We start from the raw sequence: 16,529 nt of genomic DNA, 5'->3' as shown, positions 1-16,529 counted from the left end.
TTTGGTTAAAAGTATATACAGAATGCCAACTAATGAAGCATTTCAACCGCAGTGAACTCACATGAGTGCATTTACTACAAGAACCGTTCTGATGTTATGCAGGTATTGCCAGCAGCGCATTCGACAGCCCTCGAGGTCTTGACTTACATTGGAACCATCTCGTCCATAGCTACACTTGTGTTTTCCATCGCTTTATTCTGCTTTTTGAGGTAAACAAATATGCTTTATCACACGACGTGTCGTGAATAAACAACAGAACGTCTCGTTAATTTTCCTTCCCCGACAGTCCTGCTTTTTATTGCGTCCATTTTTCAAGATAACTGCGTACGAAATTGGCTGTATCTCAAAACTAACCAGATGTCACGCATGCGGAAAGCGCACTTAAGACGTCGTTACTAAAAAAGTCAACGCTAGATGAAGCGAGATTAATCATGAGTGGCGTACGCGAGCTCTCCTTTTAACTGCTTCTAATTGCTTTTAACGAATGCACGATCCAGAGTCATTATGTATCCCTTTCCGTGATTAAAACACGATCCTTTTCGCTCACTCAATCTGCTGGCTAGTGTGTTGAATTAATTCATTACTTGGAGCAGCATGTGTCAGCGCGGGTGCTTGCTACGTTAGATAGCACAAACCTATTGGTAACCGTGCAGGACTTCATTGAGTGCCAGGGATACATTCCTTTCCCAATTAATGATGATGCATTAGTTAAAGCCGTGTACGAACTACACCAGCAATTCTGTATACAGGGAGCATCATTTCTCGTGAGGTGCAATCGAAACTTGCGGTCAACGACGCGTACATGCCAAAAAAAATCCCACCAAAACATCAGAATGTTTGCAGTGGCTGATGAATGTCTCACTGCTCTTCAATTCATTAATGCTACCGGTGACAGAAATTTCCAAATTTGTTGCAACGTCTTCAGACGTTGAGGGTCGTTTTACTGCTGTTCTTCGTTTATCGTGTGGGTACTCAAGAGCCGCAAGCTAAGTGCGCATGAAACAGAAATCGCCAATAACGGATACCAACAATTAACGGTAATTCAACACAACCAAAGAAAATCACTATTGAAAGCCCCCGAAAGGTGTTGCAGAGCATAAAGACTGCAAAATTAAGGTAACATTTTTCCGATTTTTTTAACTATTTGTGTGTAAATTTCCAAATATCCATTTCAGTTCAATTTACATTTTTTTCCATTCTGCACAGGACTATTGGAATGTACAAGAGAGGTTACAATACACTAAGATAATTTACACATGCAATACGGCCACACGGTTTCACAATAGTGCGCCACTAAGAGTTTGCAACGCGTTGGCCAATCAGAATGCGCGAAATTTGTCGACCCGATGCGCGTTTGGAAAGGGTCGACAAATTTCGCGCGTTATGATCGGCCAACGTGTTGCAAACTCTTGGTGGCGCACTATTAAAAATCACCCGCATTCCCTTGTATGGAGGCATATTCCGGAATCCAAAGCTTATATCTTTTATGAAAAATTACTGAATGAAGTATCAAAGCATACACAAAGCAGAAAGACACACCAACAACAGTGACAAAGATCAGACAAATCCGCCTTGAGTCACAAGCATCCCCTCATCGGTTGGAAAAGAGTCCTGTTTGCGAACCAGCGAAGGGCAGTTCCCACCAAAGGAGCCTTCCTTGCTAGGCAAATTGCGCCCTCTCCTGGTTCCGCTCGGGGTGGATATGAATAAGACATTAAACGCATACAACGACCTAGTTGAAAACAATATATATACTGCTGACGAATTATGTGAGTGGCTAATGTAGTCTACAGGAATGACCAAAAAATCTTGGAACTATCCATAAATCTAAGGTCTAAAGTTAACGCAAGTAAGAAAAAAGGAAAGGAGGTTTCAGAAACTAAATCACGTACAGGCGAGAATTTGTCGGAGAACTTGACTTCGCCAACGAATAATTAATTTAGATAGTTCTATCAATTCAATACAAAGGCCTAATCCACCAAAAAGTTTGACATTATTACGGTTAAAGCGACACCGAAGATTTTCTGATATCTCGTGAAAGTTTTAATACTGAACGTTGCCGATTTCGCTGTAGGTTGTTGAAATCCCAGCGGGTTATCATCCACGTCAACCTGGCGGCCTCACTGGCCTCCGCTCAGTTGCTGTACCTGACTGGCATTGATGCTACGTCAAATCAGGTCAGTATCCACCCCCCCAATATTTGAATGCCTAAAAGAGCCAAGGTCTGCATGTAATCGGCTTTGAGCAGCAGCACCCCATCCTCGGTTGAAGGGAGCCATGTTTGTGGGGAGTGTTCATTTTGTTGGTAGCGACGTAACCGTAATGTGTGCATTTCACGTTCGTTTGTGAACCAGCGACGTGCAGTTCACACCAAAGGGGCTTCCGTTGGTAGGAAAATTGCGCCCTCTCTTGGTCGAGCTTGGGGCTTATACCTCTTGTCTATTTTTTAGCATCAGCTGATGAGTCTGGTATATTTTGTTTTGGATCACAGGGAGGCTGCAGAGCTATCGCGGTCCTTTTGCATTATCTCTTCACTGCTTCCTTCCTTTGGATGTTCATGGAGGGGGTTCATCTCTACATCAAGTCCGTAGCTGTCTTTGGAAAGGGACTGCGATCCTGGATGTACATGGCCATTGGATGGGGTAAGCCAGCCTAAGGCCGACAGGTGGTCGGCTTTAGCATGCTTCGGTTGAGGATAAGATTCACCAAATCTGATACACGAGCGCTTCCGGAAAGAAAGCTTTCTCTCGGCGGCTGATTTGTATTTGTGATTGCGCTGTAGGCTGTTGTCAGCCAAGCGCACAACGGCCAACCCTGGGAAAACCTGTATGTATTCCTAAATGGAGAAACGATCTTTCCAAGTGAAGTGGCTTGCTCAGAATCCTCAATCATTGTAATGTCTTCCGGCGGAAGGGCGTATTTTACGACTGGACCGTGGCCCTCAATGTGCAATAAAACCGTCGGTACCAGACCACAATTTTAAGGGTACATAATGCAGTCAACTGGACACCCTCAAAGGCAGGTCGGCAGCAGATTTCTTACTCTTAAACCACTGCTCCTATGCCGTGAATTACCCATAATATGTACACGCACACTATAATCACGTCCGAACAAACTGTAGCTGTTTTGGGAGTATGACACACGTCTGTCTGCCCCGAGCTGAAGTGCACCCCCAGTCGGCGAAAGAAAGACATGCGGTTACAAGTGGGTTCTTGCACGCGTTCTGCACATGTGGTGAGAACCAATCCCCCCCCCCAAAAAAAACAAACAAAAACACGCCCTCTTTTTTTCGGCTCGGAGCGGATTGTTAGTTTCCTTATTTTTAATCTATTCATACAACAGCGCATTTAGCCCCAATATCAGGATTAAGTGACAATTAAGAAGACAGTAGGAAATGTTTAGTTTTAGAGGTGGAGGAAAACCTGGATAAGTCTTCCGGAATCAGGTAGGGACTGAAAACTTCGCTCTAAATGCTGACCTACGTGGGATTGGAAGCCAGGTTGCAGATGTGCATGAAAGCGACGAAAGAGCCACTACACCAACCTGACACCTGCACTCGATCGGTAGTGGCTTTAATGGGCATATGTGTTATACTCAGTTGTAGCCACAGCCATAGGCTACCGCCTCTTTCTTTGTGTTATTCTGAACATGCACACGGCACACTGCATTGATAGGCAGTTGTTATCATACAGTGGTTTAATGAAAGTGCCGATTAAATGCAAAACTTCGGGTGATGAAAATGTAAACAATAGCTTGGTGTAGGCCTATTCCGAGCCCTCGTCACGAGTCGAAGACCTTCCGCGTCCGGTTTGTTGACTCACTGAGTGGCTGAAGCGCATTACCCCCTCGGACAACCGCAGCCAGCCAACCGTGGAGTGATTGCGTCACACGACCCTCACGAAGGAGTTCTCGGCTCCCAAGTTGTGTTTTTTCCTTCTCTTGACGCCGGGATTCGGGCAGAGTACGAGTTGGCGATGCATAGATGAGGGAAGTTAGGGGAGCTTTAGCGCCGGGAATTATTCAGCGAGAATCGTTTTGTCTGATCAGATCTGAGACGTTGAGATGGGTTGTCCAAGCAGGAAAGAAATGTCATTGCCCTATCCCCATGCCTTTCGACTGGGGAAAAACAAAACGCTAACTGGCTGATTGAGGGGGCTTACGTTTGACCATGCCACTTCAAACGGTCAATATTTGCCCACTTGGCTGCTGTTTATAGTTCTTGTTACAAGTGGTACAGTGTGAAAAGTTCATTAGAAGTTCATCATACTTGCTACCTGAGAACTGACGCATCCAACGGCCAGATGTGACACTTGCATGCTATCGTCACAAAGAACACATTTAGTGCAGAAAAATATTTAGACTTCTGGCTTTTCCTGACTGTTATTCCCCAGGAACACCATTGCTGATAGTCGGCGTTGCTCTAGCTGTCCGATTTGATGGTTACGGTGCGGGATCGAGGTAAGGATAGGCAAGCAAGAATCAAGGGCACTTCTCGACTCAGTGTTCCTTCTTAAAATTTGACTACTCCTTTTTAAATGACTGATAACTATAATCGTTTGCGCAACGGCCGTTTATCCACAGCTGCACTGAATTTCCACTCGTTAAAAACCCCTTAACAAGTCCAAGTCTTTATACATACTTGCACTGCGTAGTGTAATTTTTTTTAGGATATTCTGATTTCGCGGGAGAAAGAAATGAAGTACTCAACACGTGGAGAATTCACGTAACAAGCAGTATAAAAACACTCACAAGGTGGTAGTCTGCATATTTCAGTGCGAAGATAATGCACATTTGCAGCTGGAATGGAGAGACGATCAAGCGCCATCTTTTAGTCAACTTTTAGGCACTTACCTCCGTCATAAGACCCAGAAATACATTAAAGCACGTGTATTCCTGAATATCTCTAATCAGTAACTAGACTAATTGGCACTGGATCGAATTATCCCCAGTTTCAATTAAGGAGAAAGTCTGCTAAATATTTCCAAAAGTGGGTCAGGGAGAATGTCGTACATTGCCGTCCATCATTTTGCGGAGTTATGGATCAGTGAAAAACATATCCGGTTTTGGCAGGCTTGGCAATTGTAACCTCAGGCACAGGGCTACCTCGCAATCTAACACCACACGCGGCTTAACGTGATTTGTCAAATTACATGTATTTTGGTGTTGTAATTCATGTAGCTGTTGGCTATCGCACGACAGTGGCCTCATCTACGCGTTCGTAACTCCAGTGGTGGTCGTCGTGGCGGTAAGTGGTCAACGGCTGATGCAGTTTCCTTCGTGTCATGACTGTTTGTTCAATACTTTCTCCAACGCACTTATACATGAAATCGATTGAAGAGGGCAAAACCGCTTTTAATATTGAAGTCTCCTGCTGAACTTTGAAGTGAAATTATTTCACGGAATTGTTACCTATTTCCCCATCCTGATTGTCCACAACTTCAAAGGATTTTTTTTAGTATACACAACAATATACCTTCGATCGATGTGACCAACAAAATCTGTCAAGCCTTAGAAAGGTCACCCGCCCACTTTTCTTCCGTATGAAGATGTATGATTCCCGAGTACTCTGACATAAAAAATCTCGCTTTTTATTTCATTTTGATGGCAGTATTTATCAGAGGTCTTGAAAAATAGGCTCAAGGGCAGCAAGCAACAATTTGTAAACATTCAACAGTTGTTTTATCTCTTAATCAAATACCGGTATTGGTTTTTCAGACCTTATTCTCGATGTATACCGCAATGAGATGAATGTTTGCCCTTACATCATGTAAAATATATTTACTGTCTCGATTCCAACATCTACAACATCAGTGCGTTCCTTCATATCCTGTATATACTCTGCCGGGTTTCCAAGATATTAAAATTACGATCGTGTTTGGGTGAGAGTTGGCCCGGCAGATCATATTTATTACTAAGGCTGGACGTAAAGTGAAAAAAAGAAGAAGTCGGGTTCAACCACCGACGAATCAGAATCACGATTTGTTTACACACAACGCTGTTTGCAGCTGTGCAATGAAGTGCTGCACTGCCCTCCGGCGTGGCTGGGGAGTACCGGTCACCTTGGAACAGTGCGATTGAATATCCTGCGCTATGCTGCCGGCAAGTACAGTTTTCTTGTGAGTCACTGCCGAGGCCGAAGAAAACTTCACATGAAAAAATATTCCATCGAAAAGACCAGATTTCACCGCTGTCGAAAGGCCGTCTTTCATCGATCGCAATTGAGTGTCCATTTCACTGATTGGCTCACAGGCTACGCAGTGAGGGCTCCAATGAACCTGCCGTATCGATATCATATCACCGTGAATGGAGCGTGGTGTAAGAGCTGGGCGATATGACAATTACAGTCGATGTGATCAAATATCACTTGACATGTGAAATGAAACAGCCATTGCTCCGAGACCGACGACATTTCCATGGTCACCACTAGAATGAAACTAGGATGAAAAACTAAAGATCAAACTCTCGATCCTCTTGCAAAAATAGTCCATCAAATCCAGAACTGAAAGATTTCTCGAGAGACAGTTTTGCCCCGGGGCCTAAAATGTGGAAAAGCGATTTTCGATTAAATTGATTGAGCCATAATCTTTTACTACGACTCCGGTCGTTTTTTTGGCTTTTATTGAGCAGTTGAACACACTCATACTGGTGATGGTGATTCGAGTGTTCATGGCACTAAAGGCAAATGTCGACAAGACGGAGAAGGAAAAAATCAGGTACATGTCTATAAAATTCACAAGGTTGTTTTCATAAAATGCAGGGAATTTTTCTCTCTATGGCGTGAAACGGAAACAAGTCAAGTCTTGGGGCAATCTAAAGTGAAATCTCCGCAAGATGCATACAATCCTCAGAAGGAACAGATGGAGACAAAAGTAGCCTGGAAGATAATTTTACAAGAAGGCCAAAGAATCTTAGAAAAATACTAAGAAATCTATACAGTGTTAAGAAAAATTGAAAGAATTTCAGGGATAAATCCAAGAAGATTTTTAAAAAAGGTGTTTAATGCTGGTGTCAGTGAAACAGTTCATAATTTCTTGCAGCGTATGCCCAAATTAAGCGAGTCCGAGGTCATCCGAGAACAGCAATAGGAGCACGTGACGTCTGCCCTATCAGTACATGCGCCGACTCTCACGCGTACTTTGGTCTCGAATGACCGTGCTTTGTTAGAATACTAAACTGGCTTGTTGTCCTGTTGTCTTCAGGGCTGGTATTCGGGCGGTGCTTCTGTTGCAGCCCCTCATGGGTTTCACCTGGGTCTTCGGTCTCTTCTCCTCCTGGGATGAGACGCTGTTCTTTACTTACCTATTCGTCATCTTCAACTCATCCCAGGTAAACATTCTAGTCCTACCTATACATTCTAGTCCTACCTATACGCTTCAAGTACCGAGACCCACACACGAACTGGGGACGCTCATGGTACGAAGCCGTAGACTTTTCATAATCTTCTTCTGTAGCTAGACCCATTCATTGGTTTCCTTTAGCACTGGTTAGGACGGGTGGGCAGGCGCGTATAGAGGAGCACATAACTGTGGCCTCCCGGCCGACAGGGGGCTCTCTCTAGGGGTACTATTTAATTGCAATAATCAGTACAGTTTGTAGGGATGCAGTTGTGGTAAACTTGTACCGCAATCCTGGTAAACCTTGCTGCCATGCCCGTTGCTAGTAAAATTTCTATCTTTGTAGAATGTGTCTTGAATGCATTGCGCACAATTCGTATAATTTGATTTAATGAAATTTTTGTCCGTTCGCGGCCACCTTAATGGCACCACGAGCTTAACAATTAAGTTCTTATTCTGTGTTTGATTTTCCGCACCGTACCAGGGAATCTTTATTTTCCTTCTGCACTGCGCTGGAGATTATGAGGTAAAATTGATTTTCTTGTCATCCATCACTGTAAGTGTTGTGATAAATCTCATTGCCTGTGCCTGTCTCGATTCGTTTTGGAGCTATCTGTGATTCTTCCGTTCCATGATTTTGTTTATTTCCATTGTACCGTCTCTTGGAAACAGAACTTGCAATAGTCAGTAAATTATGTTCAAGCTGGAATATCCGTACTGGCTTTACGCTCTACTAGCCATCGTCACTCTCTAATAGACTAATCAGAATAGTGCTTGGACTGCGTGAGGTAATACCATTAACAGTCGCATTAAGAAGTTAGAAAAACACGAACACTGACGGTCATGAGAAGGTGGCATGCCCTTAGAGTGCATCGACACGGCTATGTTCCGCTGTTCAATTAGCCACGTGTTAGTGAGCGGCGAGAGGCAAAGCTTTGCCGACGGGGCATTGTTCTACGGAGCATATCGGGGGGGGGGTGTCCTTCCCTGAAGGCCCGGTCACGATGATGTTAAGTGCATTGGCCTCCTGGTGACGGCATCAGGGAGCTGTACTTTCCCTTATGTATATCTCTCATTCTGGAACGCCGGCCACGAATTCCCGATGGATTAAGGAAAGGGAAAAGAAAAAGGAAAAAAGAAAACAGATGTGTTGTTAGCAGGATACATCACTGCACGGTCAACTCTTGAAACCTGCAGGTTTTCTGCCTTTGCGATCAATATCATCAGCAGGTACTTGGGCGGAGGTCGGCGCCCTGTTGCTGTTTTCTCAGAGTCTTGATGTATTCATGATTTATGGCTTGGCGCTTGTACAAGAACCCTAAATCCCATTTTTTCCCAGAAACAGTGATCAGAAGAGGATTAAGATATACACGATAATTACACGTACAGCTAACGGAGATAATTAACCAATACATCCAAGTTTGGAAACTTAAAAACATCCCCATGAAGAAGCTTTGTTTCTTTTGGATGATGTACGAGATGATCCAATTCATCAAGATCATAACAACTCCCTTTGTGAAACAAATTATTTTTTACTCCAGCTTCAGCAAAAATTTGTCTTCCCGTTGCCACATATTATGTAGTAATATTTTGAAAAGTGTGAAAAGTCAGATACGTGTAGCCTACACGCAGAATTATCCAAAACCAACCGATCAACTCCATAAACTTTGCCTCCCGTACAGGTGCGTAAAGCCTTCAGAAAGTTCCGCGGTCGCCGCACCGCGCCTTCCCCGTCCACTGATTACTCGTTGGCCAACCAGTCCAGGCTGACCCGGAAGCAGACGATGCCGAGCATGACCACAGCCGTCGATCTAGCGCCCTCTATGCCGGGGATGGGGAAGGAGGCGCATTCGCTGCCAACAGAAAGGAAGGAGCGCCATTTAACCAGCACGGTAACGACTGGAACTGTGAAATCGATACGGAAACCAGACGGGGGAGGGGGGTATTACTAGTAAATTATTTACTAATCGGCAAGACTTCTTTTTAAAGCCTATATATATACTGCAACACGATTTAAAAATTCGATTTCAAAAACTTAATTGCCTTGTCACTGACGAGACAGGCCAAATTAATCATTTCTCAGTATATTTGAGGTGTGAAACATACAGTCTCTTTATAAGTCTGACAGAGTTAACTGAAATATTCATTTTGTCTGAAAATTAGCTTTAAAGTGACGATGACTTAATGAAATCTTTAGAGTGTTTGTCAGTTAATTAAAAATGACATCTTTGGTTGCAGGATTTGAACAATATACGATTGAAGAGAAGAGAGCCAAGCAGTAAGTGAACTTCTGATACTTTCCGATGCCGCGGGGGAATCGGGGAACAAGCACTCAGTTAAATTTGAAACGCATCTCTGTAACAAATCAAACGATCCTTGGATGTTCAGCCATAGCGCATATGACGTTACGGTTCGGCGTTTTTTGGAATACAAAGATTTGATAATTTCATTTAATTCACGTGTTCTGCTTGTTTTGAGGCATATTTGTCTTTGTTGATTAAATAGCATGACGAACGATGTGTGGTTGGTCTAGTTACAGGTCGTTGCTGTCTCATAAAGTATTTATTACTATTTCTAGCATCTACTCTCCCAACAGAGGTATCGCTCCCTTCCAAAGAAGCCTGGACCAAAGACAGCGTCGAAACCGTCGAGGCGACTGGAAATAAGTCTAATAATTACATAGTCGAGGATGGAGCAACTGTCCAAGGCATGCCGGACGTCAAAACGGATTAATTTGAAGAAACGTGTAGTTGAGTATCTGACATTTGGAACAAAGATACGCGTGACCGCAGTATGCAGCATTCTGCATCGTAACGACACCAAATGTTTCCAAGAGACTGGAAATTGAAGGATGCCTTAATTGTTGATACCTATATAAGTAAAATTGTATTAAAAAAGTAAGTAAATTTAAAATAATTATACTGATAGCCAGAGCACACTGATCCAAACGTCGACCTCACAAATCCTATCTTCAAGAGCCTACCTCTCTTTTGCAGTTTATGCGTATGGTGTGCTGAGCATTTTTCTCATCATACAAACTTCCATTCTATACAGCAATCAAACTGTCAAGAGTTCGGTACTTATGCTCTCTACGGCTTACTTCCTCCCTGGCAAATCATTACATAGACACAGACACAAGATATCTCCGTACGCGAATCCCTCTCTCTTTTCTAAAGGTTAGAAACTTCGGGGTGGATCAAGAGGAGGGGATAGACGGGTCCGTAGCCACCAAAATGGAGACACAAAACTTTGAAAAAAATTGAAATAACAGAAAGGCGATTTTGCTCGATTTCATATTATCTTCCTTCTCCGAATCGTGTAAGAATCCCTCAACTTAGCTTTATCCCTAAGAACGGCTCTGAAAGGTCACATAAAAATACAACCAGATTTCTGCCCCCGAAGGAAATTTGCCTCAGAATATGTGCTCTCTATCCGTCCTTGTACAACATCCATATCTAGACATCAACTCTTATACATCCCTCGTAACTGTACTAATGTACTACCCAGACTTGTTCAGATATTTTGTATGTCTGCTGTGCCCATAAAATATAATTTTCGAGGATATTTATTAGCAAAGAGTTATATTGTTGACTTAATGTAAATTACGAAAGTTGTCTTGGCGTATTATAATTGTGTGCTGGTAGGACGGAAGGGCTTGTACATTACAATCGAAATACAACTAATTCACCTTCGTTAAAACTCAATAACTAACCCATAGAAAAAAATATGATAAGAAATTGGAGTCCTCTGATAAGTCTTAGGGGATGGTCCTTGTTCAGACACTTGTTTTAGACAATAAATTTCCCTTTAACAAGTGTCATTTTACCAAGTGTGACTTTAACACAATTTCGAGAATTAAGTCAAGGGCCAGTTATTTTGGAATAAATGGTGTTTAAATGAAGTAGTCTTTGGCAGAACGGATGTTTGCTACGTTATGCTTGAAACCCCCTCCCCACAATTAAATTGATCTTAAATATGCATTTATCCCAGTTTAGATGACCTGGAACTGTCTGTTTGAAGCATCGTCCTGTTCGCAATTCGTAAACGAAGCGATATTTGCTCGAGCGCCCTCACATGTAAAAGCATTTCACGGAAACGAGAAAGCCTCTTCAGTGGATGGAACTAGATTAATCGCGTGCAAGTCTGAGCACGGTCCAGGCAGAAGGAACACGACATGCGACTGGTAGAATTGGCTTGCTGCGAATCCGGAGTGGCGGGAAGAGAACCGAATCTGCAGTCGAACCGTTACAAATAAAGTCCGCAGGAAAACACAAATCTCCCTAACATGAATTGAACACATTCACAGAACGTGAGCAGCATACAGAACGAAGGGAAAGACCGTGATACGAAACAGTAAACCCACCAAGAATCCGCGTTGATGGAAGGGGTTCGTCGGGAGAGTGCATGTAATCAAGTAACTCTGGGCATCCGTTGGCATTGCAGGAATTGATTACTTTGTGGAATCCTGCCTCCACATTTGATTTCTCAGCTTGATAAATGGGGTTGTCAGTTCAGTGGTCAGGCTTGAACTAAGCAGGGTTTAGTCAAGCACATTAACTGAAGTCATCAGAAACTTGACACATGACAAATATAAAAGAAAGTTGTACTGAACGTCTAACATATCCCCGTACAAAGAGATGGTTAATCACAGTTTTTGCCAAAATGGCAGCACTTGATGCCATAATCAATATCAGCGAGCAGCAGACTTACCCTGTGCCGGCGGAATTCTGGAAGAGGCCGTCGAGGGTATGGTAGTGCATTTTGTGGCTGATGATTTACACTCTGTGCTGTCAAACTGTCAAACCGGCGGGCTCGCGACCCGCAAAGTGCGATCAGGCGTCTTGCTCAAAGTCCTCGAATTTGGTGGACTCTGGACCACAACACTCACCACAATAATCACAATCTGCCAAGAAATGGCATGAGACTAAAATGTTAAAACAACACCATAAGACATATATTGAATGTTTGGTTCAGTAAGAATGCGGTAGAGATTTTTCATGGTAGCCATCTTGCAGGGCAGTGTTTTGTTCCACAGAGAAACATCCTTTGTGCGTACCCTGCGAAACAAAAGCACTGGCCTGCGAGGTGGCAGCCATGCAAACCCTCTTTGGTTTTTTTTTTTTAGCAGAGTGAAAACCCCGGCACAACACATCTGCATAATCTGTCAATTCTTAAGTTTAATGGGTTGTCTTTGCAAGAGATCGAAATCGGCCGTTCGACATCTATCTTAACGGAGGAGGAATCCAATTTCCCCCCCCGATGATTGCCTCAGTGTGCTGCCCCCACTTTTTTTCTGCCCGGTTGAAGCTTCCGTTTCGTCTGTTTTCTAAAACATGATATGGCCTGGGCTAATGCAGCTGGACGCATTGATAACATGTTGTCCGCGCACGTCGGGCATCCAGGGTCGTGGCTCCACGCGACTTTCCACCCAGAGATTTGTCGTCATCAGGCCCGACCACAAACAATAAGCCATCGTGATTCAATTATTAAGGTAAGGCCGAATTACTAATTGGGAGGTAAAGAAAGCCCCAGACTTCTCTCGGGCAAACAAACGTTATTTGCAGATCAACACGATCTACTTGGACCACTTAAGTTCATTTGGTTAATTTGAAATCATACAGCTAATTAACTGTCTAGATTGATTAGTTATACCAACATTTTGTCTGGAAACCTGCGTCTGAAAAGCTGTACTTATGAGCTCGGTAAAATTTGTCCTTGAGGATAATCTCCATGTACGATGTTTTACTGTGGGCTTTATATTGGATCATTTTCAGTAGTTTTACTTTTCAGTTTTACACACCAGATTTCTTCTTTGTAATCAGCTGAGACAATTTTTTTTGAATGTTCCTTTAGAATATAGCTAAAAGTGTCAGTACAGCGTAAATACGCATCGAAGAATATGGGACACGTTTAGGAAAACGTACCCCCCCATAGACCAGGAAGAAGTAAAGGCCAAATGTTTTGAAGGGGTAGGCAGTTTACTGTAACCATAACCTTGACAATCAACGCGAAAGCAGAGACAGCTTCACTTCGACGGTTGATATGTACAACCCACATTGTGTAGTGCGTACGCAATACAAGACTTTTGGGAAATCTCGGTTTAGTCGGAGTTATTCCAGGGAAGGCGCGCGACACAGAATCTGACCCCAACTTAAACACCAGTGGGGATCCGTCCTTAATTGAATAGTGTGATCGAACCTAATTTCATTTCGCACAGCGAGAGAGTGTCGGGTTACAAATCGCAGGGGCCGGTGCGCGGCCTCAAACCCACCGCGGCGCGAGTGTGTGGCCTGCTGAGTCCCCGTCACAGCAGGCAACGACAAATTGCCCCAAACTCGGGCGAAGACGGCACTGCTGAGCGAGATGACAAGGCGAGAAAGTCGGATAGCGCTGGGCCTGGTTGAATGGAAATGAGCGGGCCCGCGCCGGATGGCATATAAGACATCAGTGTTAATCAGGGGAGAGATAGCACAAGCGTCAGGTCGCGGTCGCTATCCAGAAGCCGGCGTTTTCCACAGACGAGAACGCGCTGAAAGTGCTTTAATTGTCGCGTCGAGATATCTGCCTCGCACTACGTCCGGGTAAGGTTTCAATAATCGGTTCCTCGGTGAAGTGCCTTGGCCCCACTCGAGTTGGCAAATCTTTGTTTGAACGGCATCTCCATATTTACTCTGTCGGCTAGCTGAAGTGCAAAAGGACCCAGTGCCGAGAACTGACTGATATTTCAACCCTCCGTACAACGCTAATAAATAAGCTTCTTCGAACTAAGACTCACAGTTCAAAGAGGGCGCCACTTTAAAACTCCCTGTCATTAACAAACACGGCTTATATAGAATAAGGGGTGATGCAATAACTTAAAAAAGTGTTAAAACCAAGCTCAAAGTGCCTCGGTAGTGCAGTTATTTTTCGTCGGTAAGACCCATCAGTCCTAGTTGGCATTAAATCAGACACTGACGTATTGAATTTGAGTCTCTTGCATATAAGAAATTGACGATGAAGCTACAACTCTTTTTAAATTCATTTTAGTCACATGCCTATATCTGGCTTTGCCCGTGCAATTACACGGAACCTATTCGCCAGTTAAAGATGTGTTTTTAAAACACATCTTTAACTGGCGAATGTTCCTCTCTTCCAAATAGCCAGACGTCCTGGACGATAAGATGAATCCTAAATAGGCATTTTTGAAGAGCCTGCCTTGCTGGTGCCGGGGGCAATTTTCCCCTGCCATATTTAATCCAAATGTGTATGTGTGTGTGTGGGGGGGGGGGTACAGAGTCGGCGATACAAACCGCTCACGGACTTTTTGGTCATTATTTCGCTGATGATTCCGAGACATCCCATTTGTCTTAAAGAGGAAAATAGCAGCATCTCGTATACTTGGCAGGTAGGCAATTGTAGTCTAGAAATTGCAGACTGTCTCGTCTCCGGGCCTGCACCTGGATAATTTTAAGATTGAGAACCGAAGTGTACGCGAAAGTCGGTGACGCTGCTCGGTGTTACAATGGTGTTTCTGGCAAAGATTCACTGTATTTTCCACAGTAGAATCGACTTGTCTATTGTATACGGCATCTCCCTCCAGGGAAGGTAACTGTAATCCTTCCCGGGAAAAAAACTTCATAAACGAAATCAGACCCCCCCCAAAATGAAGCGAAACTTGAAATCAAGGCATGAAATATCACCATGCCGGGAACTGGCTTCGGGATTTACCTGATGTGAACTGCACAACCCTTGATACTGGACTTATCCCGGATATTTTTTGAAGTAAAACTTCAAGTTGACCAAGTATTCGGCACGGCCCTGGAGCAGTGATCCACTTTTGTCAATTAGCAACACCCAAACGTGAGTTATTCCGTCAACGCCGCACACTGGCAGACGATAAATGCGCGCTGCAGTAAGAATTCCCTCGGTATGAAATTGTACCAAAAAAAAAAAAAAAAAAAGAAATGGAATGTCCGAGTCCATCGAGTATTTGCCGTCGAGAGCATGAAGTATTTGTTTGGCGATCACGGACACCCTTAACGCCCTGTAAGTACAGCCTCTTATCCCGAGGTAAGCGTCCCCTTTGGGCTTCTCCGGAGATTACATCTGAAAAGCTAGGTTGACGTAGTGCTCTCGTAATATCAGAAGAAAAAAGCAAAATATTTCTGGGACGCAGCCTAATTAGTAATGGCTGTCAGTCCTGCCGGGAAAGTGGGTGATGGTTCCAAGATGTTCTCACATTAGCGTGCGGTGAAGCTGTTTTGGATGAGAGTATTTCTGTTTGTGCTTGGATTGTCTTTTTTGCTTAAAAAAAAATTGCGATAACGCCCACGGTTGGCGGCAATTTCAAGTACCTGTACCTCATGAGCCCAGAGCTGGACCGAGAAAGGGCCCAATTTTCCCAGCAACGGAGGCTTCTTTGGTCGCAACTGCACTTCGCTGGTTCACAGACGACTTAATGCAATGCACGCGTTGCAATCGTATCGCTAGCAACAAATTGAACACTCCCGACCTATATGGCTCTTTTCAACCAATGAAGGCGTGCTTCTGCTCAAGGCGGACAGCTTGAGACTAAGTGATAGCTACTTTAGTGAATCCATGTCAGCCCATAGCTCGAGGTTTATTCAAGGTACATCCTCGTCTAATGATCATATGAATTTTTTCCCCTCCGGGGACGACGTAGGTGGCAACTGCGGTCAGTTGTGATTGGTAGGCCATGTGCTGCCACCAAGCGTTGAAAGTCCTCCCGTGAGGTTCCAACGTAACGTGATAGCCGCCCAATGTGCTAACAAAAGACTGCACCGTCAATAGACATAGTTGGCAAGTGAGGACTTTCCCTGTACACCATCGATACTATGTCACGGTCAGAATGGCAAGAGTATAAGGTGACATAACAGTTTCTCAGCACCGACTAGCGCTAGCAAAGCTGTGGAAGAAACATCTATGCCGACTCTGAAACGCTAAACGTGCGAGGCAGGCCTAATCGCGCATTTCATATTTCACAGAATGTGAAGACGAGGCTTAATGTTCTTGGGTTGAAGGCAGATTGGCAACTCGTTGCATCAGGAAAACGGTATCAGTGTTGGCACTGTATCCAAATCGCACCTTTTAAAGAGTTATACGGTTAACAGACAGACTAAACTGCTAACTAAGTTGGAATTCAGTGCACGCATTTTACTTTAGTGGAGTGAACCACTTCCCTGGGTCTTGGAAGTT

General features: G+C 43.9%; 1 protein-coding gene across 2 annotated transcripts in view; it reads left to right on the top strand.

The window, feature by feature from the left end:
- Positions 1-11,231, top strand: part of LOC110980982 (uncharacterized) — a 40,228-nt gene extending 28,997 nt beyond the window's left edge. For both annotated transcript variants that reach the window (XM_087145914.1, XM_022238099.2), the window contains 11 exons: positions 103-209; positions 2,075-2,177; positions 2,492-2,642; positions 4,392-4,458; positions 5,179-5,245; positions 6,628-6,713; positions 7,200-7,326; positions 7,819-7,860; positions 9,017-9,226; positions 9,573-9,612; positions 9,931-11,231. In XM_087145914.1, coding sequence (XP_087002040.1) covers positions 103-209; positions 2,075-2,177; positions 2,492-2,642; positions 4,392-4,458; positions 5,179-5,245; positions 6,628-6,713; positions 7,200-7,326; positions 7,819-7,860; positions 9,017-9,226; positions 9,573-9,612; positions 9,931-10,067 — 1,137 coding nt within the window. In that variant the 3' untranslated portion in view covers positions 10,068-11,231. The remainder of the gene's footprint in view (positions 1-102; positions 210-2,074; positions 2,178-2,491; positions 2,643-4,391; positions 4,459-5,178; positions 5,246-6,627; positions 6,714-7,199; positions 7,327-7,818; positions 7,861-9,016; positions 9,227-9,572; positions 9,613-9,930) is intronic.
- Positions 11,232-16,529: the final 5,298 nt, after the last annotated feature.

The sequence above is a fragment of the Acanthaster planci genome, linkage group LG14 (assembly GCF_054643075.1).
Source record: "Acanthaster planci isolate LZ-2023a linkage group LG14, COTS_SCS, whole genome shotgun sequence".
Taxonomy (NCBI): domain Eukaryota; kingdom Metazoa; phylum Echinodermata; class Asteroidea; order Valvatida; family Acanthasteridae; genus Acanthaster; species Acanthaster planci.
The sequence above is the reverse complement of the archived record's forward strand: the minus strand, read 5'-3'. Positions and strand labels throughout refer to the sequence as shown.